This window comes from Salvelinus alpinus, chromosome 13 (genome assembly GCF_045679555.1).
Source record: "Salvelinus alpinus chromosome 13, SLU_Salpinus.1, whole genome shotgun sequence".
NCBI classification, from domain to species: domain Eukaryota; kingdom Metazoa; phylum Chordata; class Actinopteri; order Salmoniformes; family Salmonidae; genus Salvelinus; species Salvelinus alpinus.
In genome coordinates this window covers 51,409,297-51,435,550 of record NC_092098.1, presented here as the reverse complement: position 1 = coordinate 51,435,550, position 26,254 = coordinate 51,409,297, and the positions used below count along the sequence as shown (strand labels likewise).

The following is a 26,254-nucleotide window of genomic DNA, read 5'->3' as shown; positions in this document are numbered from 1 at the left end:
CAGGATGAACGTTTTGGAATATTTTTTATTCTGTACAGGATTCCTTTTCACTCTGTCAATTAGGTTAATATTGTGGAGTAACTACAATGTTGTTGATCCATCCTCAGGGATATTCAGTGTCTGATTTTACTTTTTATTTTTTTAACCAATCTACCAATAGGTGCCCTTCTTTGCGAGGCATTGGAAATCCATGCTGGTCTTTGTGGTTGGAATTCACTGCTCGACTGAGGGGTCTTAAAGAAACTTGTATGTGTGGGGTACAGAGATGAGGTAGTCATTGACAAATCATATTGAACGCTGCTATTGTGCACAGAGTGAGTCCATGCAACTTATGTGTCTTGTTAAGCTTAAGCAAATCTTTACTCCTGGGCTTATATAGGCTTGACATAGCAAAGATTTTGAATACTTATTGACTCAAGACAATTCGGCTTTTCATTTATGGGATAATGTGTAGGCAAGCGACAAAAAAACCCCTCAATTTAGGTAGTTGGAATATGGTTCATTGCTCTCAAGTTGAGACTTTCTACATTGTGCCTGTGTAAGTACAGCAACTACGTTTACTTTTGAAATAATATATATATATAGTAACAATTACGCATTTTCCACCCTAATGAACACAACTTCAATTAATTAATTAAAATTAGTCTTAAAAGCTGAAACCGTGAAAATTACCAAAAAATCTAAACTTTGAAATGTTTAGTTCCCACCAGACACAACTTTACATAGAAATCTTACAATCAAGGATGAACTAAAAGTACTGTTCTTATATTTCTCACACAAAAAAGTAGAAAAGTAACAAAAACAAGACAACATAGCTATCCGGGATCCTTGGGACGTTCTTACGGTTATAGGTTCTGGGACGTCCCTACCGTAAACCTTAACCCCTAGCCATAACCCTTTTATGGCTAGGGGTTAAGGTTTACGGTAGGGACGTCCCAGGGAACCCCGGATAGCACTAGCCATAGGTTATACAGGCTATATATGGCCCGTCTAACCTATAGATCTACAGACATTAAACTGGTTCATCCAGCAAATAGTTGCATCTGTACACATGGATGGTCTCAACCGGCAAAGTTCATTGCTCATCAACAGGAATTTTTATTGGGACACACACACACGTGTCATTCTCTTATTGCATAGCCTACGAAATGTCACATGTAGGTAACACGTCAGGTTTCAGCCCTGCTACCTTCATGTAGGAGTAGGTCTAGCGTTGTTTCTGCCGTTCAACCACTGGAGCCCAACAGAATGCTGCTGACACCTAGCGGTAGATCGAGTAACTACAGAGAGAAGACAGGGAGGAAAATGCATGCGGTAGAGGCTAAATGCATGCGGTAGAGGCGCACTGTAAATCTGCAACACTAGTGATAGGGCTGCATAATAACTCCACGGTCTGTCGTTGGAAAAGCACGGAAGGAGAGCAGTTTGTCAGTTACTAATTCTATCCAGCTACTAAAAATCACAAAAAGAGAGAGTGACTACCCCACAGCAAATAAAAAAGACAAGCCATTATCTATGTACAATACGTTTATTAAAAGCAATACGCAGCCATATTTAAATACACGTATTATCTATTACAACAGTTAGGTTTAAAGCAGCACAGCCAATACAGTATTAACGCAGCACAGCCAATATGTTCAAGAGGGGAACTCTATATGGTGCTAACAAGGCTACAAGCAAAAAAAACAACAAAAAAACATCGATAATTCAGCAATGACACACCCGACATGGCTAACTGATGGTGTAACATGGAACGCAGCAGACATGACTTATTTCTTGGGACTTAAATAAGGACAGGGAAAATTAAAACAATTCAATATTAAAAAAGGCATACCATCTGTGGAGAGACCACTGACTCAAACAAACATACAGCGGTGTTGAAGTGAAGAAACTCATAATTAGTGACACAGAGGAAACAAAACCCAACTCCCATCTTCCTCCAGTGACTATAATTGGTACTGTGATCCACTAGACACACATCATTTCAACACTGTGCCAGGAAAGGAAATGGACTTGACAAGTCCAGGGTGACATGATTCCTCAGAAATACATTCCAATAGAACTAACATATTGTAAACACTAAAGCAAGAAGTACAGCCAGTGCTCATTGTGCACTGTTGAAAGCAATTTAGGTGGTTCACATACAGTTCACTGCTCTCAAGTTGAGACTTTCTATATTGTGCCTGTGTTAGTAGAGCAACAACATTTGCTTTGGAAATAACATATTGTGATAATAAGGCATTTCCCACTCTAATGAACACAGCTTTAATTAATTGCTTAAAATTAGTCTCAAATTGCTGAAAGCAAATCTAAAAACAATTGTTGAAATTGTTACTCCCACCAGAAACACAACTTCACATAGAAATCTTACAATCAAGGATGAACTAAAAGTACTCTTCTTATATTTATCACAAAAAGGGTAGCGGGTAAAGAAAACAAACATAAAAAAAAAACATCGACAACAATATTTGAAAATAACTTTTTTTAACTGAAACGCCACTTCAGTCTGAGTGTGTTTCAGTGTAGAAGATAGAGGGAGAGGGGAAAAGTCTGTGTGTGTTTCAGTGTAGAAGATAGAGGGAGAGGGGAAAAGTCTGTGTGTGTTTCAGTGTAGAAGATAGAGGGAGAGGGAAAAGTCTGTGTGTGTTTCAGTGTAGAAGATAGAGGGAGAGGGAAAAGTCTGTGTGTGTTTCAGTGTAGAAGATAGAGGGAGAGGGAAAAGTCTGTGTGTGTTTCAGTGTAGAAGATAGAGGGAAAAGTCTGAGTGAGAAAAAAAAAAAGTGAAATGGTCTGCAAAATGCTACATCATTCAACTTCCTCAGTCTTCACATGCATGTCACACCACCGGATAACAGAATGAGTACTAGCTGGACAACAGGGAAAATGTACAACGCTTCCTAAAACCTTTTTTTAAATGATCTTTTCATTCACAAAATGCACCCTGTCCAGTTTATTGATATCTTAAGTTTGCACACTCTGGTTTGGCACAAACCCATAATTTTTCTTCTTCAAAGTTGTTAACAGTCGACGCAAAACAAAAACAAAAAACACAAACACCTTTAAGGCAGTTATCATACATTGCATTCTACCGTTTGCTGATTTCTTCATAATCTGTGCATTTTGTACATATCAGCATATTCACATTACAGCATTACATTACCCTGCGGAGTCTCAACAACGGTCTTAAGATCAGTTTTGGCTGCCTGTCGGAAAACACCTTGTTATCAAACACACGTGTCCATGTCCAAGTCTTGGTATGGGAAGTTAAAATCGGTGGCCTTTACTCCAGCTGTTTGCTACCGTCCGACTTCTGGTCCAGTCGGCTTTTGGTGCTCTTCACCATATAAATAAAATAGGTTAGAGTCTCCTTCTCGTTCACCGGGATATTCCGGAAGTGACGACTGACAGTCTGTAAACAAATAACATTGAGGCCAAAATCATTTAGTTATCACAGAGGAGAACAACGTTCTAGATTTAAATCACTAAGTTATCACAGGGAGAACAACGTTCTAGATTTAAATCATTAAGTTATCACAGAGGAGAAGGTTCTATATTTAAATCATTAAGTTATCACAGGGAGAACAACGTTCTAAAAGGAGAACAACGTTCTAAGAGGAGAACAACGTTCTAGATTTAAATCACTAAGTTATCACAGAGGAGAACAACGTTCTAGATTTAAATCACTAAGTTATCACAGGGAGAACAACGTTCTAGATTTAAATCATTAAGTTATCACAGGGAGAACAACGTTCTAAAAGGAGAACAACGTTCTAAGAGGAGAACAACGTTCTAGATTTAAATCACTAAGTTATCACAGAGGAGAACAACGTTCTAGATTTAAATCACCAAGTTATCACAGAGGAGAACAACGTTCTATATTTAAATCATTAAGTTATCACAGGGAGAACAACGTTCTAAAAGGAGAACAACGTTCTAAGAGGAGAACAACGTTCTAGATTTAAATCACTAAGTTATCACAGAGGAGAACAACGTTCTAGATTTAAATCACTAAGTTATCACAGGGAGAACAACGTTCTAGATTTAAATCACTAAGTTATCACAGGGAGAACAACGTTCTAAAAGGAGAACAACGTTCTAAGAGGAGAACAACGTTCTAGATTTAAATCACTAAGTTATCACAGGGAGAACAACGTTCTAGATTTAAATCATTAAGTTATCACAGAGGAGAAGGTTCTATATTTAAATCATTAAGTTTTCACAGGGAGAACAACGTTCTAAAAGGAGAACAACGTTCTAAGAGGAGAACAACGTTCTAGATTTAAATCATTAAGTTATCACAGAGGAGAACAACGTTCTAGATTTAAATCATTAAGTTATCACAGAGGAGAAAAATGTTCTAGATTTAAGAGAGTACATCAGAGAGAAAGAGGAGGTCAGTGTAATCAGTCTGTTGATTGAACATCCAGTTGATTTCTGCCCACTTTAATAAAGAAATAAATTATGGCAAAGATTAGTGATATTGAATATAGAATGTTATATGTAAAAGCAGGAGGCAAGGCCAACAAAGACCAAGTGGGATCACCAGTCTGGTTAACCACAAAGTGACAAAAAACATTGAGTCCCCATACTGTCAAGGATTAAAACTCCACGTATAAATTCACGAGATGTGTTTCTAGGAGACATTCAATCCCCTTCTAAACCCAAACACAGAGATCATTCGAATTTAAAATAACAAGCGTGAGGGGAAATAAACATCCCTCTGTGTAGTTTCACCCTGCTCCATTTAGGCTGACAGTTCCACTCAATGTGGGCGGCACATGGAGAGCTGTAATTGGTTGGACCCGTTGGCGTGCGCTTTATTAATGATGTGACTGGCTCATTAATGGAGAGGTCTGGGCCTCTCTACAGCCTGGGGAAACATTTAACTTACAGGGCAGTTTCATTTATTTCAACCAGCTCCTGCAACGACCCCCCCCCCCCCCCCATCACCGGGTCGGGCTGGAAACATCACAGAGGAGTATTTGTAAGGACAGGAGTCAAGCCAGCTGCAAGATTACATGTCGATTTCACAAATTTTCCTAACAATACGTCTATGTCCAATTACTGTGTAATTGGTCTCCCACACCACATACATCATGGTAAATAATAATATTATTATGGGTCACGGTTCCATTGGATGGGCTGGGCACACCTACTGAGGGTGAGGGTACCCCTTTCCAGGAAAAATCCCTAAGAATAATTATCCTAACGAAAAGCCCAAGACAGAAGTTAGCTCTAACAGAGTTAAGTCCTTCCGAGACAGCTTACCGAGTTCTTTGGATGGGACACTTTAATATATATATATATATATATACATACATACATACATACACACACATATATTAAAGTGTCCCATCCAAAGAACTCGGTAAGCTGTCTCGGAAGGACTTAACTCCTGTCACAGATTTCAACATTTGCATAATTTTTTTTATACAACAATGCAGCTCTTTAATATATATATATATATATACATACATACATACATACATACATACATACATATATATATATTAAAGAGCTGCATTGTTGTATAATTTTTTTAATGCAAATGTTGAAATCTGTGACATTTTTAAAGTCCATCTACGGTCATTGTGGCAATAAACATTGCACTGTTTGTCCTATGGATATATTAACACTAAGCAATCCAAGCCCAAATTAGGTTGGAATAAGCTTATTTGGACATGGGGAATGGGAGTGACACGAGTAGTTTCACCACCCTTGGGTTTAACTGGCGCTTATCCAATTAGGTGTTCCAGTCTACCAGCCAGCAACTCTTAACCCAGCACAGAGCAGCTGTTAAGCTGAACTGGTTTGGCAAGTGGTAGTTTGTTTTAGCCGCTGGGAGACTTGGTAGGTAGTAGTCCAGTATTACAAAGTACATCTAGGATTGCAAAATATCAATACACCATAATAGGACAATACATGAATACATTCATCAAAATAAAAAAATGATTTAAAAAAGTGCCTGATGCTTGTCTTTAGTTGGAAAATGTTGTTAGATGCCCCACTGGTGTGTACACTGTTAGCTGTCGGACATCTTACTTTACACCTTACTGCTGTAGGCTTACTAGTCTTCCTTGATGTAACACAGGTACTTGTATTTCTTACGAGCACTAATTTCTCAAACAGTCATTATTTTGAGAAAAGTTTTATTTGACCGCGATACGTGGTTGTCTTAGCTACCTTACCTGAATGCAGTGACCTACGTCTTTCTGAATCAGACAGTGAACCTAACTACATTTGAAATGTAGGACCTACCTCAGCCAGTTGGGCCTTGTTCAAGCCAGGTCTGGTCTGCAGCTTGTAGTGTCTCTTGTAGCGTCTCAGCGTGTTCACCTGAAGCTGGAACAGGTCCACCTAACATCACATAAACAGACCGTGAGGAAAGACTGGTGAGTTACCCATAAAGGATTTCATATCTTTAAGCACATTTTACTGTTCTCTATCAATTACATTTCACACATAAAATACTTAAGAGATTTCATGCTGTTAGGAATTTTCATCAATAGCCATCTTATGTTGTCTTGCATATCTATTCAACTTGCTGGTATTTTCTTCCACAAGGATGTTTCCTATTGAGAAGCAATGTCGTGTTTTAGAGCCAGATGATTAAAGTGAAGACGATGGGTTTTGTTTTCTCGGTTGTTACCTCTGGAACTTCCACGTCATGGTCCGGAGACTCCCCTCCGTCGTCACTAGTCTTCCTCTTCCTCTTGTTACGGACACTCTGGATGAAGTTTTTGTGGAAGTCGCATATGTAGAGATGTCGAACCTAAAATAAGACAGATATACAATACCAGTCAAAAGTTTGGACACACATTCCACGGTATTTCTTAATTTTTTTAAACTATTTTCCACATTGTAGAATAATAGTGAAGACATCAAAACTATGAAATAACACAAATGGAATCATGTAGTAACTAAAAAAAGTATTAAACAAATCAAAATATATTTTATATTTGAGATTCTTCAAAGTAGCCCCCCTTTGCCTTGATGACAGCTTTGCACACTCTTGGCATTCTCTCAACCAGCTTCAATTAACAGGTGTGCCTTGTAAAAAGTTAATTTGTGGAATTTCTTTCCTTCTTAATGCGTTTGAGCCAATCACTTGTGTTGTCACAAGGTAAGGGTGGTATACAGAAGATAGCCCTATTTGGTAAAAGACCAAGTCCATATTAATGCAAGAACAGCTCAAATAATTAAAGAGACACAACAGTCCGTTACTTTAATTTCAAGAACCTCACAAAAATCAGCAATTAACTGCACCTCAGAGTAACAGACACATCTCAACATCAACTGTTCAGAGGAGACTGCGTGAATCAGGCCTTCATGGTCAAATTGCTGCAAAGAAACCACTACTAATGGACACCAATCACTTGCTTGGACCAAGAAACACGAGCAATGGACATTAGACCGGTGGAAATCTGTCCTTTAGTCTGATGTGTCCAAATTTGAGAATTTTGGTTCCAACCATGGTGTCTTTGTGAGACGCAGAATAGGTGAACGGATGATCTCCGCATGTGTGGTTCCCACCGTGAAGCACGGCTTTGCTGGTGACACTGTCTGTGATTCATTTAGAATTCAAGGCACACTTAACCAGCATGGCTACCACAGCATTCTGCAGCAATACGCCATCCCATCTGGTTTGCACTTAGTAAGACTAATTTGTTTTTCAACAGGACAATGACCCAAAACACACCTCCAGTCTGTGTAAGGGCTATTTAACCAAAAAGGAGAGTGATGGAGTGCTGCATCAGATGACCTGGCTTCTACAAATCACCCGACCTCAACCCAATTGAGATGGTTTGGGATGAGTTAGACCGCAGAGTGAAGGAAAAGCAGCCAACAAGTGCTCAGCATATGTGGGAACTCTGTAGGAGTTCTGTAGGAAGACTGTAGGAAAAGCATTCCAGGTGACTACCTCATGAAGTTGGTTGAGAGAATGCAAAGCTGTCATCAAGGCAAAGGGTGGCTACTTTGAAGAATCTCAAATATATTTTGATGTGTTATTTCACAGTTTAGATGTAGAAAATAGTAAAAATAAAAGAAAAACCTTTAAATGAGTACATGTATGTGTCCAAACTTTGACTGGTACTGTATAATTATGATGATGCACAAGTTGAAAAACAAGATAATTCTCCTTTTGGGTGTGACAGATGTGACCACTACTCAATTTATTTATTTAACCAGGCTGTTGTAGGCAGTTAAGAACACATTCTTATTTACAATAACGGCCTACCGGGGAACAGTGGGTTAACTGCTTTGTTCAGGGGCTGAACGACAGATTTTTACATTGTCAGCTTCAGGGATTTGATCTAGCCCAAAGCTCTAACCACTAGGCTACCTGCCACCTCAATGTGCTATTCCACAAAGAGAATAATTATTTATATTTGAGTTTGCCTAACCAAGTGTGGTGTGTTAGCTCTGGTAATATTGTGTTGGGAGAGCCACAGGAAGAGCAACCCAAAACTCTGGCCTTAGGTAGCCTAGTGGTTAGAGTGTTGGGCCAGTAACAGAAAGGTTGCTGGATCGAATCCCCAAGCTGACAAGGTAAAAATCTATCATTCTGCCCGTGAACAAGGCCGTCATTGTAAATAACAATTGTTCTTAACTGACTTGCCTAGTTAAATATATATGTTTTTAAATTAGCAGGTTTTCCTATACTCAGCCGTTGTGCATAAAATCCTCTAAGAGAAATGGCCATGGATCACCACTTGGGTATTTGTAGTTAGGGAGCAAGAAGCCGCACCCCCGTATTGGAACACAGCAACGTGTAGGTTTCCAGATAGCAAGCCGCAATTTTACATTTCAACTTCAATTGGGGCGGGGGGTTTGCGAAAGACCTTATACTATAGCATTGAGTGCTGAAAGACAAGAGTTCGATCTGTCTGTGGCGGATAGATTGTTGGATTTTACAGACAACTAACTATATACACTAGGGAGTTTTTTTCTTCTTCATCACACTTGCTTGTAGCCAAATAGAACTGCCTCTAACTTTTGTGTTCCCCCCCCAGGACAACCTATAGCTTCCTTAGTAACAGCCATTTTAGGGAGTGGAGGCGTGGAAAAGACTGTCTACGCAGGGTGAAACTGCGAGCCAAGGCTCGGATTGGAGGTGGGGGAGCAACCCTTCTTGTTTGCTGTCCCACTAGCTGCTACTCCAAATGAAACCTTAAGCAGTCAGAGAGAAGTCCACCATTTTCCGTGATACATAATTATGGCGCAGAACAAACCTTATAATAAAAGAGTAAGGTTGAATTTGACAAGCTTGCTCGATTAGCAAGTGCTTGGCTTACTTAGCCAGTTGGTAGAGGGGATGTATATGGGGGCTAACTACCGTCTCAAATGATTGAGACAACTAACGTTAGTTAGCAATAAAAAACACTTACGCTTTTGTCGATGTCCAGCTTTAGTTTTTTCTGCGATATGCTTTTTTGGATCCGTTTGCTGAAGGAGGCGTTTCCAGCTGATCGTCCGCAGCGCTCACCGTCCTCAATCAAACAACAAGTCTGGCCGTAAAACGGCGGCGCTGGGGGGCCGTCGTGGCTGTCTTCTTCAGTGCTGAACCCGTTCATGATTGTTGGTTTGGGGATGTTTTTTGTAAAAACCACTGAGAACGTTATTTTCTCCTCCCAAAATGTCCCCCTTCACAGACAAGCGTTAACTAGAAAGCTGTTTTTCTCAAATTAAACAAATGCGGAAAAACTACAACAATTAAAATTACACTTTAACGAGATTCCTGATCAAACTAGAAACTGTCTATGGATAAAAATCCATACCACAATACAGGCTAGAATGCCAAGACAGGACCACAAGGTGGCTTGCTATCAAAGCTAGCTGTGCTAGCGAACAAATTCCTGAGCCGACAACGGTGATGTCGATTTTGTACAACGTGCAACCGTTACTTTTCGATCATTCGTACATGCGGCTCCAACCGGTTAACACATATCAAACTAAATCGGAACACAAAAGTCGTCTTTCACTGATTAAACAACTTTGAAGTAATCACGTATTTCAGACTTCACCTTAATAGCCGCGGTATTCTTTCAGAACAGCCTGTACAATGAACATGCCCTGCTCCTGCAGCGGAAGTTCTTCCTGGATCACGATTGGTCATTTTCTAATAGAGGCGGAATTAACAGGTTTGTATTGCTCTTCGGTTGGTTAAAAAAAATGCCAATCATTCAGTGGTTGCTTCCTGGATCAGAACGCGTATTTGTTTTGTATGAAAAGACGAGTCTGACACCTCCACTGTGTTCATGAGTAATCTTCATACCGAAAAACAGACATACGGGATTTTACTGTGCACATAACTGATAATCATGTACTCTGCTAGTCTGATAACACTGTTGATGTAGTCTCCTTTCGACTATGATTTCATAAAGCATTCGTTTGGACATTTCCAACGCAGAATTCATTTTGTTACATCTGATAACTGGAAAAAATAAAAAAAATAACTTGCTCAGCCAGTCCTGGACCCGGTTCCCTAAAATAATATTACGGCATTAGAACCACTGGTTCCTATGATTCTAACGATGCATTTAGCTTTGGGATCCTTTTGGGAAGCGGGCCCCGGATAGTTTATTCTTTAGAAGCTAGTATAATTATAAATATGTATCAAAGTAGATTCATATCCAAAAATGGGTAAAAAAAAAAAATTGTGACGAACACTCAAATCCAATACTGCTGCAAATAAAATGGTGGTTCGAGATCACAAATATGGCTGGAACAAGGCGAAAGAGAGACAATGTTTAAGCATTGTCTATCTTCAAGGAGACAAACGTCATCCTCACTATTTAACAAGTCAGGGAAGTACTTAGCTACAGTATAGCAAAATAGTAAGCCCTGTCATCATGTCACTTTCACATGCGTGTTACATTTTTTCGGCACCAAGAGCAGCCAGTTTGAACTTAAGTTCTTGCAAAACTTTTCATGTGTGAAAATGTAATGTAGACTATAAAAAGCCATTAGGTACTAAATGATTAGTCCGATGACGGTAAAGTATAGTACTGTTCTGACGTAAGCCTTTGGTCAGCTCCCAATCTGAGGGTAAACTCGTCATATCACGCCATCACCTGGTTCTTTATGAACATAGCACGAGCTGGTTGCCATGTCAGAAGAAAAAAAAAGTTACAGCACAAACAACTTTCTAATGCATATTAATAAATATTCTTTATTTTGTCAATTTTACACATTGCACCCTTCTTAACATCACATCCAAACCCTGTTATAAATGGATGTTTCACTGTAAAATCTATTCAGATTATATAATTCCTGTACACATTTATTGGTACAACTTTTCCCACTAAAATGAAGCGTCACAGAGGAAGAGACAAGAGAAAAAAACACACAAAAAAAAAACACAAGACAACTAACATCTAAACCCTAATGTCACAGCTTGCAAGCTTAATTATCAGATCCACTGTGCTCTAAACCAACAGCCCTACAAAATGAGACCAGAAAAGAAGCGGGGTTTGGTCAGGGTGGGACGGACGACAACAAGGACGGTGTGACAAGGTGAACAGGTAGAATGTGACAGAGGATGAACAGAGGTGGGAACCACATGTACTTCAACCAAAGAGGGGGTGGGGGGGATCATTGAACAAAGAGGGGGTGGGGGGATCATTGAACGAAGAGGGGGTGGGGGGATCATTGAACGAAGAGGGGGTGGGGGGATCATTGAACGAAGAGGGGGTGGGGGGATCATTGAACGAAGAGGGGGTGGGGGGATCATTGAACGAAGAGGGGGTGGGGGGATCATTGAACGAAGAGGGGGTGGGGGGATCATTGAACGAAGAGGGGGTGGGGGGGGGGGCTCATTGAACAAAGACACTAAAATGTACTACTGAATTCTTTCTCCTTTAAAAGGCGGTGCGAGCAGAGGGGTGGTAATCTGGTAATCACCATGTGTGTTGTCCCAGTAACAAGATATCATGACAGTAGAGTAGTGCAACAGCAGCTAATTCATTAATTGACACTGGTAGTGGCAGCAGCAAACCAATCTGCATCTCCGTGGCAGTACTTGGTGAATTTATCTTTCAGGTGCTGTCGGTACTGGTCACGGTTGTTGTAGAAGGACTTGTTGTTGTCCACAAATGACTGGATCTCATCCTGCGTGAGGCAGTTCTCTTCATCTGAAGTCACTTCAGAGTCATCCTGTTTTTTAGTACATAAAAAAAACAACAACGCACTGATCAAATGGACCTTTCAAAAAGGCACACGTTGAATGTTTTACAGCCTACCACTCATGGAACTCAAAACTAGTACAAATAATGGATGTCAACACTGAAGTGACCACCAACTTTTTTTGAAAAATGTCACTCACCAGTAGTTCCACGAGACTCTTGGCACTGCTATCCTCCAGATAATTGCTGATGTTCTTCCGATGTGCGATACTAGAAAAGGTGTCGAGGCACAACTGGGCACACGTCTCTTTCGTTCTGCACACGGGTGACGTTGCAGCAGTGTTTTGCCCTTTCCTGTTCTCTTCCATAACACAAACCTCTGCATTTGGACCCTGGTTGAAAAAGGAAAAAGTATATTTAAAAAAAAAAAAAGTTTTATCTGAGAAGCAATGAATGACATGACCAGATCACATCTCTGACTAGGCTAACATATCCATCAGGGAAATCTGGCTAAGGGAAAGGTCCATTTCAATTATAGGCTATATGAATGGGAAAACACTACAAAAAAATTTAAGCAGGAATTCCTGCTAAATCCCATCGCTAGGACATTCTCATCTAACCTGATAGTAAGATAACAGGCCATTGTTCTTTCTTCTCTTATTCTTCTTCTTGCCCTTGGTGTTCTCTTCAGAGCTGGCCCAGCACTCCACACAGCTGTCCATACCCTCCTCCTCCTTGTCTTCAGCACATTGATGACCGCACAAGTAGTCTCCTTCAGATGACAAGACGACAAGGAAATGACAAGCATTCTATGCACGTATGCCACATTCTGAGCCTTCAACAAAATGACAAACAGCAACACTACTAGGGATGGAACAAATAGGGGGGGGGGAATCTTAAGGTTAACAGCATTTTTGGTTTTTTTGGGGGGGGGGGGTTCTGTTAAAACCATCAGAAATTCATAAAATTCCATGTGAATAGCGAGGGAAAGCTGTATCTCGCAATTTTTTGGCATGCAATATCTGAAACCTTCAGTAAAGCAGAGGCTATCATCAATGAATAGGCTAGGATATTCTACAGGCAACAGAACGAAGACTGAACACACACACACGCATCGTTAGCAAAGAAAAAGAGCAGGTGAGCCAGCGCATACGACTTCGTAATCGGTGTCTCGTCTTACAGGCCTCGCAAAGCCTAAAGTTCACCTCTTACTCTGGTTTTATTTAAAAGGACAACTTTCCCCAGGCTTTAACAGCCTATCGTCTAGTTAGGCCATAACACGGAAAATAATATGTTTTGTAATAACTGCACTGTGATTAAAACTTGTGGGGGTAAAAAAAAAAGTTTTTCGGGATAGTTTTTCCCCCTTAACGTTACGAATCCCAATTTTGTTTCAGCTTTGACACAACTAGCCACTACTATTTGGACCATTAACTGAAGATGGACCAACCTGCTTCGTGGTGGTTGCAGATACCCTCAGTGCAGGCGACGTCACATCCTTCCTGTGAGCCAGGCTCGCTGCCTTCCATGCTAGACGAGTACCCACAGTCACTCCCATTACTGTGAGGCGAAAGACCTAAAGAAATGACCAAACAATTAAATATATAAACTCAATGAGGCTGGTCTAGCTGGTAATGCCCCCTACATATATACAAAAGTATGCAGACACCACTTCAGTGGATTCAGCTATCTCAGCCACATCCGTTGCTGACAGGTGTATACAATTCGAGCACACAGCCATGCAATCTCCATAGACAAACATTGTCAGAATGGCCTTACTGAAGAGCTCAGTGACGTTCAATGTGGCACCGTCATAGGATGCCACCTTTCCAACATGTCAGTTCGCCAAATTTCTGCCCGGCTAGAGCTGCCTCAACTGTAAGTGCTGTTATTATGAAGTGGTAACGTCTAGGAGCAACAACAGCTCAGCCGCGAAGTGGTACGCCACACAAGCTCACAGAATTGTACCGCCTAGCACTGAAGCGCTTAAAATTGTCTGTCCTTGGTTGCAACACTCACTACCGAGTTCCAAACTGCCTCTGGAAGCAACAGAGTGATAAATTACGCTTCACCATCTGGCAGTCCATCGGACAAATCTGGGTTTGGCGGATGCCAGTAGAACATTACCTGTCCGAATGCAGTGGCAACTGTAAAGTTTGGTGGAGGACGAATAATGTTTTGGGCTGTTTTTCATGGTTCGGGCTAGGCCCCTTAGTTCCAGTGGAGGGAAATCTTAACGCTACAGCATACAATGACATTATAGACGATTCTGTGCTCCCAACTTTGTGGCAACAGTTTGGGAAGGCCCTTTCCGGTTTCAACATGACAATGCCCCGGTGCACAAAGCAAGGTCCATACAGAAATGGTTTGTCAAGATCGGTTTGGAAGAACTTGACTGGCCTTCAGAGCCCTGACCTCAACCCCATCGAACACCTTTGGGATGAATTGGAACGCCGACTGCGAGCCAGGGCTAAAATCGCCAAACAGTGCTCGATCTCACTATTGCTCATGGCTGAATGGAAGCAAGTCCCTCCAGCAATGTTCCAACATCTAGTGGAAAGCCTTCCCAGAAGAGTGGAGGCTGTTCTAGCAGCAAAGGGGGGGGGGGGGGACCAACTCCATATTAATGCCCAAGATTTTGGAATGAGATGTTCAAACAGCAGGAGTCCACATACTTTTGTTCACACACTAGGGTTGGGCAATGTCTGTTAATGACACATCATCCTGTCCAGATATAGTTGCACTCGTAGGTGTCAAATGGCAGGAAAAACACAATATAAAACTACACATTGGTTATAACAGAACTGTGATTTAGTGCATAATGTCATTCTAATAAAGATGCAGGAACAGCAGCAAATACCTGACCAAAGTCACTTGCAGAATATGCAAAAAAGATTCAGGGAAAAGGATGGACAGATTAAAAAATTGTCAACATTTACAAGTCCATCCTCCTGCTGAATTCACTACTCTAGGGCAGAAAAGATCAACATTCTGGTGTTCCCTGCCAGACATGGTAAATCAACTACCTCTAAAATGGTTCCTCATTGCACTTTTTTTTTAATATATAAAAAAAAATGGTGGCCTATATTCAAATCTAAAAGCATCTTATTGGAAGACAGACACAGCCCCAAGCACAGGAAAAAAAATATTCTGTCAAACCTTAAGACTTACTTTCATTTTTGTTGTTGCACTAATTTAGGTTATGTTAGTACTTATTTTGTTTAGGCTACTTGAATATGTAACTTGTATGCCTATATTTAGGATGTGTACAGTTCAACATGCAAAGTGCACATCCTAATATGCTTAGGCTATTTAGCCTAAGCCAATGTTCATAATTTTTTTTGGTATTAATTAAAATAGGGTCATAAAGAATGTTATAAATAATCACTATTTTTATCTGATTGTATGTTTTGGATTTGCAGTTCAATAGTGTCTCAGCCTCCAGTATTTATGCTGCAGTAGTTTGTGTCGGGGGGCTGGGGTCAGTTTGTTATATCTGGAGTACTTCTCCTGTGTCCTATGTGAATTTAAGTATGCTCTCTCTAATTCTCTCCTTCTTTCTCTCTAATTCTCTCCTTCTTTCTCTCTCTCTGAGGACCTGAGCCCTAGGACCATGCCTCAGGACTACCTGGCATGATGACTCCTTGCTGTCCCCAGTCCACCTGGCCGTGCTGCTGCTCCAGTTTCAACTGTTCTGCCTGCGGCTATGGAACCCTGACCTGTTCACCGGACGTGCTACCTGTCCCAGACCTGCTGTTTTCAACTCTCTACAGACAGCAGGAGCGGTAGAGATACTCTTAATGATTGGCTATGAAAAGCCAACTGACATTTACTCCTGAGGTGCTGACTTGCTGCACCCTCGACAACTACTGTGATTATTATTATTTGACCATGCTGGTGATTTATGAACATCTTGGCCATGTTCTGTTATAATCTCCACCCGGCACAGCCAGAAGAGGACTGGCCACCCCTCATAGCCTGGTTCCTCTCTAGGTTTCTTCCTAGGTTTTGGCCTTTCTAGGGAGTTTTTCCTAGCCACCGTGCTTCTACACCTGCATTGCTTGCTGTTTGGGGTTTTAGGCTGAGTTTCTGTACAGCACTGAGATATCAGCTGATGTACGAAAGGCTATATAAATAAATTTGAATCGGCAAAAGGCATAGCTTGGAAAATAGTCCTATTTGTGTTACGGGCGAGCGGTTTGCTTATGTCAATGTTGTGAACAGAGTGCCCCATGGTGACAGTGGGGTTATGGTATGGGGCAGGCATAAGCTACAGACAATGAACACAATTACATTTTATCTATGGCAATTTGAATGCACAGAGATACCGTGACGAGATCCCTGAGGCCCCATTGTCGTACCATTCATCCGCCGCCATCACCTCATGTTTCAGAAGGATCTTTTTTGTTTTGTTTAAGGTATCTGTGATGAATAAGATGCATATCTGTATTCCCAGTCATGTGACATCCATAAAATAGGGCCTAATGAATTTTTCAGTTGACTGATTTCCTTATATGAAACTAACTAAAAAAAAAATCTTTGAAATTGTTGCATTTATATATTTTTGTTCAGTGTAAATGCACAATTTGTAAGCTATTCAAAATAAAGTTGTTAGTGAGAACGTCTAACTCATAATCTTTGTATTTTTTTGTTCCCGCTTATTGAAGTGCAGCTATAGGAGCTTATTTGCCCTACTGTTCATTGTGCAAGTCAAGCACATCAATAAACGCATTGTAAATAATATAAATAATGAATTTATAAGTAATGTTTAGCCTACTGAAACTTTTATTGACAGTAGCCTACGTGTAGGTCTATAGCCTATTATTGTCTGTTTTGATTTGCCAAGAGTGATTTTAGTCAAAGGCAGTAACGTTTCAGGTTCCTACTCCATTAGTCGCTTGCAATTGTTTGGTCTCTCTCATTGTTACCATGTTTTTATTTAATGCTAAAATCGCAAAACAACTTACTAAGATAACTCCATTAAGCCTGTAGAGTCATTCAAATGGTTGATCGTGAAAGACTAGGCTATTATTTTGAATAGCTTACAAATTGTGCATTTACACTGAATTTTAATTTTTAAAAGGCAACAATTTCAATGATTTTAGATGTTAAAACGATAAGCCAGACAACGGCGTATATACACCGTCACAGTCAGTGTGGGTACACATCCCAAGCCCACTGCTACTCTGCCTCCTGTCTGAATAAAGGGAAAATCATGAAATATATACACGGAACTGTAACAGAGTTCAGCCTGTCGATTCATCAACAGGCACTGAAGATGACAATTAGCTGTCTAGCTAGCATATAAATACATCACATTTCCTCTTGAGATTCACATTTCAATTGTACACGGTACCCTTATATCACATAAATACATTTCAGAAAGGATGGCTGTCATTGGTAAGATTGATCTTACCCAGGGTCAGGTGTCTGGTCTTGAGTGATGGTTGGATGGTGGTGACAGCATTACCTTTCTTGACTTTAGGAGAGCCCGGGATGGGCACGGTGCTGTCTGGGCAGCTGCAGGAAGTAGTGCTCTCGTTGCTGGTGACGACAACCTCCACACAGCTGACATGCCCCTCCTCCTCCTCTCGGCTTCCACAGGCCTTGCAGCCACCGCTCTCCACAGACTCTAATGAACCCTGCATGGGGGGGGGATAACAGAGAATGACAGGACAGTATTAGAGTAACATCCCTAAATGGCCAGACCATAGAAAATGGAGGACAGTGTTATGGGCAGGGAGAGTTAAGGAATTTAACCACTGAACATTTGATAGCTATAATTTGCCATTTAAACCTACATGACGGTATTTTGAACGTCTGAAATGTGATGAAATACAATGTGTGAACAACAAGGTCACAAACAGAATGCATTACTAATCCGTCAATAACATGGTTAGCTTGGATGAGGTTAACCAGATAATGTGGAACAAGTATGCTGATAGCATGTGAGGACAGTTTCCTATAACAGACTCCCTGGTATTTCCCTGTAGTCATGCTGCCTCAGTGCTCGTGTGTGTCTGTCTGTGGGAGGGGAAAACGATGAAGCGTTACCTCATCCAGGCTCTTGTCCTTGCCCTCGGCCTCCTGCTCAGACATGTCGAAGCCACACTTGTTTTTGCGTCTGTTCTTCTTCTTCTGTCTCTTCTTCTCCTGCTTCAGCTCCTTGGCCCTCTCCTCCTCCGACAGCTCCTCACACAGCTGCTCCAGACGACTGATGCCCTGCACCTTCTCCACCGCCGTCTGGGGAAATGGGTGTTACCAAGTCGTTATTATAAAGAGAGGAGTCCTGGCTAAATAAACATGACATAAAATGTATGTCAAATGAGTCAATACATACTGACATGCCACCACACTGTAAACATAGACTTGTGTCGGATGGGAAAGCACTCGCCATACATCACTTCAATCAACAAAACATGTCTGTGTCACATAAGCTTGTTATTGGTAGCCTAATGCTGGCAGGCATTGTGCAAACAAACCTCAAAGCTTTTGCGTAAAGCGTCGATGCCGAGGCAGAAGAGCATCTGCCAGGTCTGCTCCTCTGCCCTCAGTTTCTGCCAGATTCTGTGCAGTCGCTCGTACAGGTGGATGCCCAGGCAGGTGAGCACCTCTTCTTGTGCAATGTCAATGGTCTTGGCGTGCCGTTCTCTGCGTCTAAACGAGCGAGAGGGGCAGGAGTTGTTAGAATTTGCATGTTAATTCTATATGACATTCTAGACGATTCTAGAATGTCATATTTTTCATATTTAACCAGTCATATTTAACCAGCGAACAAAAAGGTAGTTTAGAACTACAACTAAGTACATCAGAAGGTCACAAGAAGGTCAACAGGAGAGTGAATCATACTTCACTACTATAGTGCTGGTCAAATATACTGGCACTTTCCTTATTTTACAAGAAACTTTTTTTTAAGTTTGTGCTCGACACCATGTTATTGGATTTTCAACATTGCAGAAGCAATTTTATTTTTGTAAACTTTATTTTCTAAATACACAATTGTAAACGTAAGATTTCGCATGGACAAAATTGGCACCCTTGACTCAGACTAGGATTCGACCAGTAGCGACAGAAAATTATCTGTAGCCTAATAAACTGCATGCTTTCCCCCAAGTCATAATGGGAGGACCACACAACATATCGCGTGACTCCCAAGTATACTTCGATATGGTTATCAATATTTTGACGTAAATGTTAGACACAAAAAGATCCCACCTTGTCTTAAGAGTATTTAGTGTGGTCAACATTTGGAAAGTTTCCCGGCAAATTTGCTCTTTCCATCCGGCCTGTCGTGACATTTCTTTAATCCAACGTACTATACTTTCATAAAAAGGTCGTATCGTTGCTTTAAAAAGACAGCTACTTTCAGAACTACCAAGGGACTTCTGAATTGAGTATAAAGGATTCAGACTTGGACACGAGGGACTAGACCTTGAGGCTTAGTGACTGACTGGACTACATCACTGTCCTGGAGATAGTACTTGGTCGCACAGCCTTTGGCCAAGACGACTGCAGACAAACACTCCTTGTAGCCATGAGCTTGCAGCACCTTTCTACTGGAAGTAGATTTTTTCAGCAACAAACTCCTCTACTTCTTCAATGTTTAAAGGGATGGCCCTCCAACTTCTGTTCTCTGCACTCGCTGGTTTTGGATGTGATTCAGATCTGGACTCTTCATTGGAAGAGTCCAGAACAGTCCAGCAACTCTTCTTGAACTATTACTGGGTGCTTTTTGATGTGTGTTTGGGGCCTTCAATGGAGACCCAGTTTTTGGGACACTGTTAAACATTGGATTCCAAAACACCTGATAGTCTGCTGATGCCATGCTCACGTTTTTCTTTTGCACTGAAATATATAAAATAAAAAAATCCCTGCTAGAGGGTAATGCAGGTTAACTAATTAAAACAAAAGAATATGATCAGTGTGTGTAAAATAGTGGTTAATGTGAACCTAACTCACAGCTAAAAAGTGTAAAGAAAGCATGCCCTTGTCATTTGTTGCCTAGACTTTACTGCAAATGAACCTCAAGTCTTGAGAAAACGACACCAATATTGCAGTTAGCCATGACAGCCTTTATAATAGAACGCCTGTTACCATGACAGCCTTGATAATAGAACGCTTATGACCACACACAATCTAAATATTGCACTTGGGTTTTAATTTTTAAAGTAGAACTAGAATGAAACAGGCATTCTATTTTTGCTCTACTATAGTGGCCACTATAGTAGACATTGATCAAGTTCACAAGGCTACATGTGTGCAAATATAACGTTCACTGAGTAAAAATGTTTTTAAAAAGTATAATACCCCCCCCACTGTCAAGATCAAAACAACAATACAATATCTTTGGGCTACACTGCACATTATACACTTTCTGCCTGGGGACATCTGTTCTACAATGTACCAGCAGAGCATGAGACCCTTTGTAAGCATAACTGATCTCTTTCAGACAGTACACCTGGCCTTTTTATCCACTGTACTGAAAAAGTGAGAAAGATGTGTGGTGTTCCTATCACCGCTATAGTGGCATCCAGCTTAAACCAGGCCCAGCTCCAGCTACACTTGATCCAATTGTTTAACAAGCAACACCTAATTTTCACCGAATTCTCTCATTGTGAAAATTAACCACATACTGATGAGGGAAACCACTAGTTAACAGATAGTGGTTAGTTTGTTAGCTAGTTAACTAATTTCACTCAGATTGCCAGGGTCCAGTAAGCAACTAACGTGTTATAATTTGAGGAACTGCCAGAATCCCCCCACCCCCTTCTAATTTCCTTCATTTTGTGGCCAAAGTCAAATACTTTCTATAGAACAAACTTCACGTCAGGATATTCAACCGAAATTAATAATTAATGTATACGTGTTATATTAAACAGAGGGAGTAAAATGTTGGCAAGCAATAAACATTTTAGAACAACTATGGCTGAATTATTATCCTTACACTTACAAAAATACTAGTCGAATAAGACGTGGGAGAGGTGACAAATTTCAGCAAAGACTTATAGACTAATAAAAATCAGGAGCGGATTTAGGTATGGGCGACAGGACTTTCTGCTACTAAGATTGGGTTCGCCAGGGCGCCATACAAGCTAGAACCGCCACACACTTGAAACAAATAGCCAAACCGAAAACTGCAGACAAAAATGCTTTCTGCTATTAAGATCAATGAAATGTAGGCTAAACTGACAACGGAGTGAAGAGCAAAAATCTCAACTAGCAAGCAAGTCGCAGCAAAATCCTGTCAAGGGGGGATTTCGGCACAACAACGGCAAGGAGTCATATACCAGTTAATACTATATCGAATTGGTTAGGTTACTAACGTTAGCTGTCTGACTTTATTAGCAAGCTAATTTTCACACCATAAACTCAATTATTTGAGCTGTTAAATTGGCTAATGTTGCTCAACATTACACTGGCTAGCTAAAGGAAAAGTCAATCCAGCTGACGTTAGCAAGATACTTAACAAAGCTAACACTTGTTCCACCACACTTTCTCCCTCACCTCAAACTTTCCAAATGCCAGTTGTTTTTCGGTTACAGCTCATGAAGTAACGTTACGCTTCATCACCTTCGTCTCCGTGGTCAGGCTTCTCACCTAACGTTACCTCATCGTTATCGTTCAGGGGACGCGCTGCTGTAAACGGCATGCTGCCTTTCCAGAGCGCTAGCTGATGCTGTAAATTGGTTGTCTCTTGTTTCTTCAGTCGAGGTGCTGCGCTGCATTCTGTTGTTATGTGACTGATTGGCTGAGCCTTGGATACAGCAGCCAGTATTGCTCCAAACGCGCATCACTCGTTCGCTTACAGCCAGTAGTGATCCAAACTGTTCTCATCGGATCTACACGAATCGCATAGGTCACTTATTTTGGATTCAAAACGGCGAATTTCACCGAAAGGTGACTAGTTTGCATCCCTGTGGAGTAGCTAAATCTCATCCAAACCTATGGCAAGTGCTGACAACAGCAGTTGGTGGACAGCACTCCTCAAACACTTAAGAAATAGAGCAGTTAAAGGCTGTGCAATCAAGTACTAGCTGTGGGGCCAATCGCATTCCAGTCCAGGAATTTTTAATTTGTGGAGAACTAAAGTTCTCTCCCCAATATCAACAAATTTTAGAAGAAATAAGGAATTATTTAAGTTTAAGGCTGACAATTTATTTGTCCAGTACTGAAGGTTACTACACGTGTATAGAACAAAGGAAAAAGCAGCAGTCTACATACTCGTAACCTCCGGAGAACTCCGGCTCAGCCCGGCCCAGGAGATGTGCCATGAAGTCAGTCTCACAGCAGACGTGGACATGGTGCTCTTGGGGACAGCAGCGGAGTCCCTCGTACAAGGCAGCGCAGTAGCCCTTCTCTTTAGTGCAGTCTAGCTCCCCTACAAGGATGTTGTACGCTCTCAGTACCTTGTTCTTGCAGTCAGTACAGAACCTGAAAGGAAGAGAAGATTAAAACACTAGTACAATTTCCCAAGCAGTCTAATGCGAAAATAAAGCCCATTGGATGTAAACATGGCCTATATTACTTAAAACCATTACCGTGACTTACCTGTGTTTGCGCAAGTATGTTTCCAGGGTCTCCAGGAGGCAGGTGCTGTCGATCAGGACAACTTCGTCCCTGCACTCCTGAGACATGAGCTCCCACACATCCATCCAGCTTCCCCTGTCAGCAGCAAACATCCATTGTTAACATCCATTGTTAACATCATGCACGACTCAATCAGCGTATTAAGTCAGCTTCACAATAGAGGTGACGAAAAGGACAGGCATTGCCAACTTAACATTGGCAAGTATTCACTGGATAAATCCAGATTAAAAGGCTCTTTAACTCCAAAGTATTTTACTTTCAAAAATGTAGAGCTTCAGATGTACATGTGCACAACATAATGCATGACATGATCCAGACAATGAAGTAAACTACTTCAGTCTGGCGCTAACTAAGTAGCATCCAGAAATGTTACGTAGAAATGCTCTGAATGAACGCGCTGTGTTTGCTTTGCTGCCTACCTGCTGGGGGCCTGAAGGGGTCCAGAGTGAAAAACGATGCTACATCTGCTGTCTGTCTTGGCTCCTCCAGCTTTCTCTAAACCTAGCCTTTTGTCTACGCTCCCTTCTCCTCTAAAGATTCAGAGATATCTCAAAGACACTACAATATTGCACATCACAAATGACTTACTGCCGTTTCAAAAGCCTAGTTTGGCCCTGGTATGACAAATGTGGACATTCAGCCTACATTTAATTTACAAGGTCTGAGAGAACAGGCTTTACAACTTGTTTTTTCAAAAATTGTATCATATATCACATCAAGTTCAATACAAGCAGTTTAATAGATGATAAATAGCAGCGGTAAATGTGACTCACCCCAAAGGCTTTGGCTTGTGTGTTTCTAAGGAGTGCAACTGGCAGCGTTTATTCTTTTTGCTTTTTGGAATGGCATTGATCATGTCATTCAACTTTGACCTACAAAAAAAACATTTACTTCCCTGTTTAGCACATTACTTATAGTAATAGTTTACCATAAAAACATAGTGGTCAGATTGTTTCAGTACTTACATATGCTAAACAAAAAATCTTCCACACACACAAATACTGCCGATTCTTTCAGGAACGCAAGAAATTGTATGTAATATTTTTGCTGTCAATCGAGGGCACAGTTTAGAAAGATTGTTTCTTAGGTAAATTGGCCAATAAAGTACAGATAAAAGATAGGCCACAGCAAGAGTCGGTCTTGTGCCATGTCAATAAAAGGTAGGCTTCAAGTGAAGCAGCCTGTGACACGCCAAGTAAGTAAAGGTTACAGGAGTATTAGTCTTGTGACACGTGTCTCACTCACCCGTGGACGTAAAAGAGGGTGTAGAGCGTCTTTGCGTCGGCTATGCAGGTCTTGGTGACAGACAGCACGCCGGTGGGCTTCACAGTGAGGGGCTCCAGTGCCGGGTTCCCAGACTCCACCAGCTGGGAGAAGAGGCGCTCCACGCTCCGCCTGCAGCCCACACACGGCACCAGCTGGGACAGGGCGCTGAACACCTCCCTGGAAGTTACCATCATGGCGATGTTCAGGTCCTGCTGCTTCAGCAAGTTGTGATGCTGAGGGGGGGGGCAGAAGCAGACAGGCACACGATACACCACTTGACTTAGTACCGTGTGTAATAGTTAAGTGTTGAGGAAATAAAAAGGCATAAACCTTGAAGTATGACCAACAGTCTTATGGTAAATATTATCAAGCCATGTTTGAAAGGTACACCAAAATCTTCAGTCACAGCACTCACTCACCTCAACAAACTGCTTCATCTGAGAGCTGTTGATTTGGTGAGTGCCAAGGTTCATGACACTGTCAGTAAACTCCATCACCATCTGTATAAAAAAAATAAAAAGAGGGGCATATATTGATAGTGACATTAGCACAAGTATCCCACAACGCGACGGGTACACAGGCTAAGTAGAGGAAGTAAAGCTATCCACTAAATGAATGCTATTTCAATATTAACCTGTCCATACAGTTCCTGCATAGCCAACATATGTCCAAGCTCAGTATGCAATACGCTATCGCTGCTCAAATGATAACCATTTAGGTTACCCACCCACCCAGCTAACAAGCTACCTAGCAACCGCATACAATTAACAGTTTGCCGGTTAGCTGGTCAGTTAGGCTGGCCTAACAGCTCAAACGTAATTCCAAAATACATTGCATAACGTACATCAGGGAATCATTGCAAATTCATGACAGATCGAGATAGCTCTTTAAGCCAAAATAGCTAGCAAACATTGCTGACTGGAAAACTGGAAAGCCGGTTGGAGAAGAGGGCTAGCTAAGTTAGCTTGCTAACGCTAGTTGTTGGAGAGGCCTAGTTACAGTAGTCATCTCGCTCGCAACTAACGTTAAAGCATTTGACCTGAGTTTCCTGGTCGACATAGCTAGCTTCTTTCAGAAGAGTACCTGATTGAAAAGCCTTCTAACAACTACAGCACCTTGTACGAGACGGTAAAAATGTTTACCGTGAGAGTGTCATCGATGTACAGGGGAATCTGTCTTGCGAGGAAAGGGAAGTCCTCTTCCCCGTCCCTGCAAACCGCAACCAGGCGCGCCATGTCTTCCAGCTCCTGTCGTGGTGGTAGCAGTACTGCCTGTTTACAGTGGGGACAGATTGAGCAAATCCAACAGTCGCAGTTTCACCAATAGCTAGGGCTAACGTTTACACCGCGGGTCATTTCAACTTCTATGCCTTGTCATTGCGTAATATCAAAAGTGAACGAATTAAAAATTGTAAGGTGACATTGCAATGTATCGTTACCTAAATAGTTAATGATATGACAATATGGTGACGGCAACAATTTCGCGAGTATTCTTAAAACGCGTATGTGGTTGACAAATTGTACCAAGTCTGACAAATTTATCATGGCTAACTTGCTGGCTACGCTAGTTAAGTGGATGCTAATAAATGCTAGCTAGCTAGCATGGTGCTTACAGTAGCAAAGTTAGCGCGTTAGTTTTGAGAGAACTTCAGTTGGTTTGAAACTGAGGCGCAATCTTTAAGAAAATACAAAAACTCCAGTCATGACGTGTTAGATTACGCCATTGGCTTTGTTCTTATTTACTAGTATCTAGTTGTGGTTAACATTATGTTAAGTTAGCAGAAATTCTAATCAAATCGAAGCGTCAGAACGCCACAGATAGCTGGTTAACTCTCGCCTCAGACAAGTTAATAACAGATCTGTCCATGTTCTTAAAAAACGGACACTCCTTTCCGAACTTATAATGACATAATTTCGCAAACACAGGCAATCATTGTACATTACTTACCCGCTTTTAAAAGTTGCCTTTTTATACAAAAACAAACAAGTGCGACAGAGGTGTATGTGCCGGCGGCAGAATATTCATGTAACCTTCGCCCTCAAGACGTACGAACAAAAATGACTTCCGGGCAGGGTCTCTGCAATCAGGGATTATTGGGACGTCCCTAACCTTAACCTCGTGATTTTGGAGGTATGGCAAAGAGAGACCAAAGATTTGTATAACTAAACCTAGATAAGACCACAGCCCGTCGTTTTAAATGAAAACAAAGAGTCATAGAGGGCAGAACAAGCAAGGAAATTAGCACAATCTAGCGAGATCCTATTGGTGCGTTCTAT

At 41.3% G+C, this 26,254-nt stretch overlaps 2 protein-coding genes across 5 annotated transcripts; both read right to left on the bottom strand.

The window, feature by feature from the left end:
• Positions 1-1,509: 1,509 nt before the first annotated feature.
• Positions 1,510-10,087, bottom strand: sap30l (sap30-like). Its single transcript, XM_071339752.1, has 4 exons — positions 9,390-10,087; positions 6,650-6,772; positions 6,259-6,357; positions 1,510-3,409 (listed from the first exon to the last, which is right to left on the bottom strand). The coding sequence occupies exons 1-4, from the start codon at positions 9,573-9,575 to the stop codon at positions 3,281-3,283; spliced, it is 537 nt and encodes a 178-aa protein (XP_071195853.1). The 5' UTR covers positions 9,576-10,087; the 3' UTR covers positions 1,510-3,280.
• Positions 10,088-11,819: 1,732 nt separating this feature from the next.
• On the bottom strand, positions 11,820-26,147 carry ggnbp2 (gametogenetin binding protein 2). Of its 4 annotated transcripts, none has more exons than XM_071339750.1 (14): positions 25,926-26,147; positions 25,121-25,249; positions 24,398-24,478; positions 23,958-24,211; positions 23,486-23,584; positions 22,674-22,787; positions 22,347-22,556; positions 18,608-18,782; positions 18,180-18,368; positions 17,596-17,767; positions 13,576-13,701; positions 12,746-12,897; positions 12,326-12,517; positions 11,820-12,156 (listed from the first exon to the last, which is right to left on the bottom strand). In XM_071339750.1, exons 2-14 carry the CDS (start codon positions 25,211-25,213, stop codon positions 11,968-11,970), a joined length of 2,046 nt encoding a protein of 681 aa, XP_071195851.1. In that variant the 5' UTR covers positions 25,214-25,249; positions 25,926-26,147; the 3' UTR covers positions 11,820-11,967. The 4 variants fall into 4 exon arrangements, with proteins under 4 accessions (XP_071195851.1, XP_071195849.1, XP_071195850.1 ...); XM_071339748.1 differs by having other exon boundaries at positions 17,542-17,767; positions 25,926-26,145; XM_071339749.1 differs by lacking the exon at positions 25,926-26,147 and adding an exon at positions 25,591-25,895 and having other exon boundaries at positions 17,542-17,767.
• Between the last annotated feature and the right edge of the window lie 107 nt (positions 26,148-26,254).

Bases quoted from the DNA above. Each gene is read 5' to 3' on its own strand.
- sap30l (XM_071339752.1), bottom strand. From the start codon at position 9,575: ATGAACGGGTTCAGCACTGAAGAAGACAGCCACGACGGCCCCCCAGCG. The intron at 6,358-6,649 runs GTAACAACCGAG...ATGTGATGTTAG, and splicing joins ATGACGTGGAAGTTCCAGAG to GTGGACCTGTTCCAGCTTCA. The intron at 3,410-6,258 runs GTAGGTCCTACA...ATTTGTTTACAG, and splicing joins ACAAGGCCCAACTGGCTGAG to ACTGTCAGTCGTCACTTCCG.
- ggnbp2 (XM_071339748.1), bottom strand. From the start codon at position 25,213: ATGGCGCGCCTGGTTGCGGTTTGCAGGGACGGGGAAGAGGACTTCCCT. The intron at 24,212-24,397 runs GTGAGTGAGTGC...CCCCCCCCTCAG, and splicing joins AGATGAAGCAGTTTGTTGAG to CATCACAACTTGCTGAAGCA. The intron at 13,702-17,541 runs GTAAGATCAATC...TCATTTCTTTAG, and splicing joins GACCAGACACCTGACCCTGG to GTCTTTCGCCTCACAGTAAT.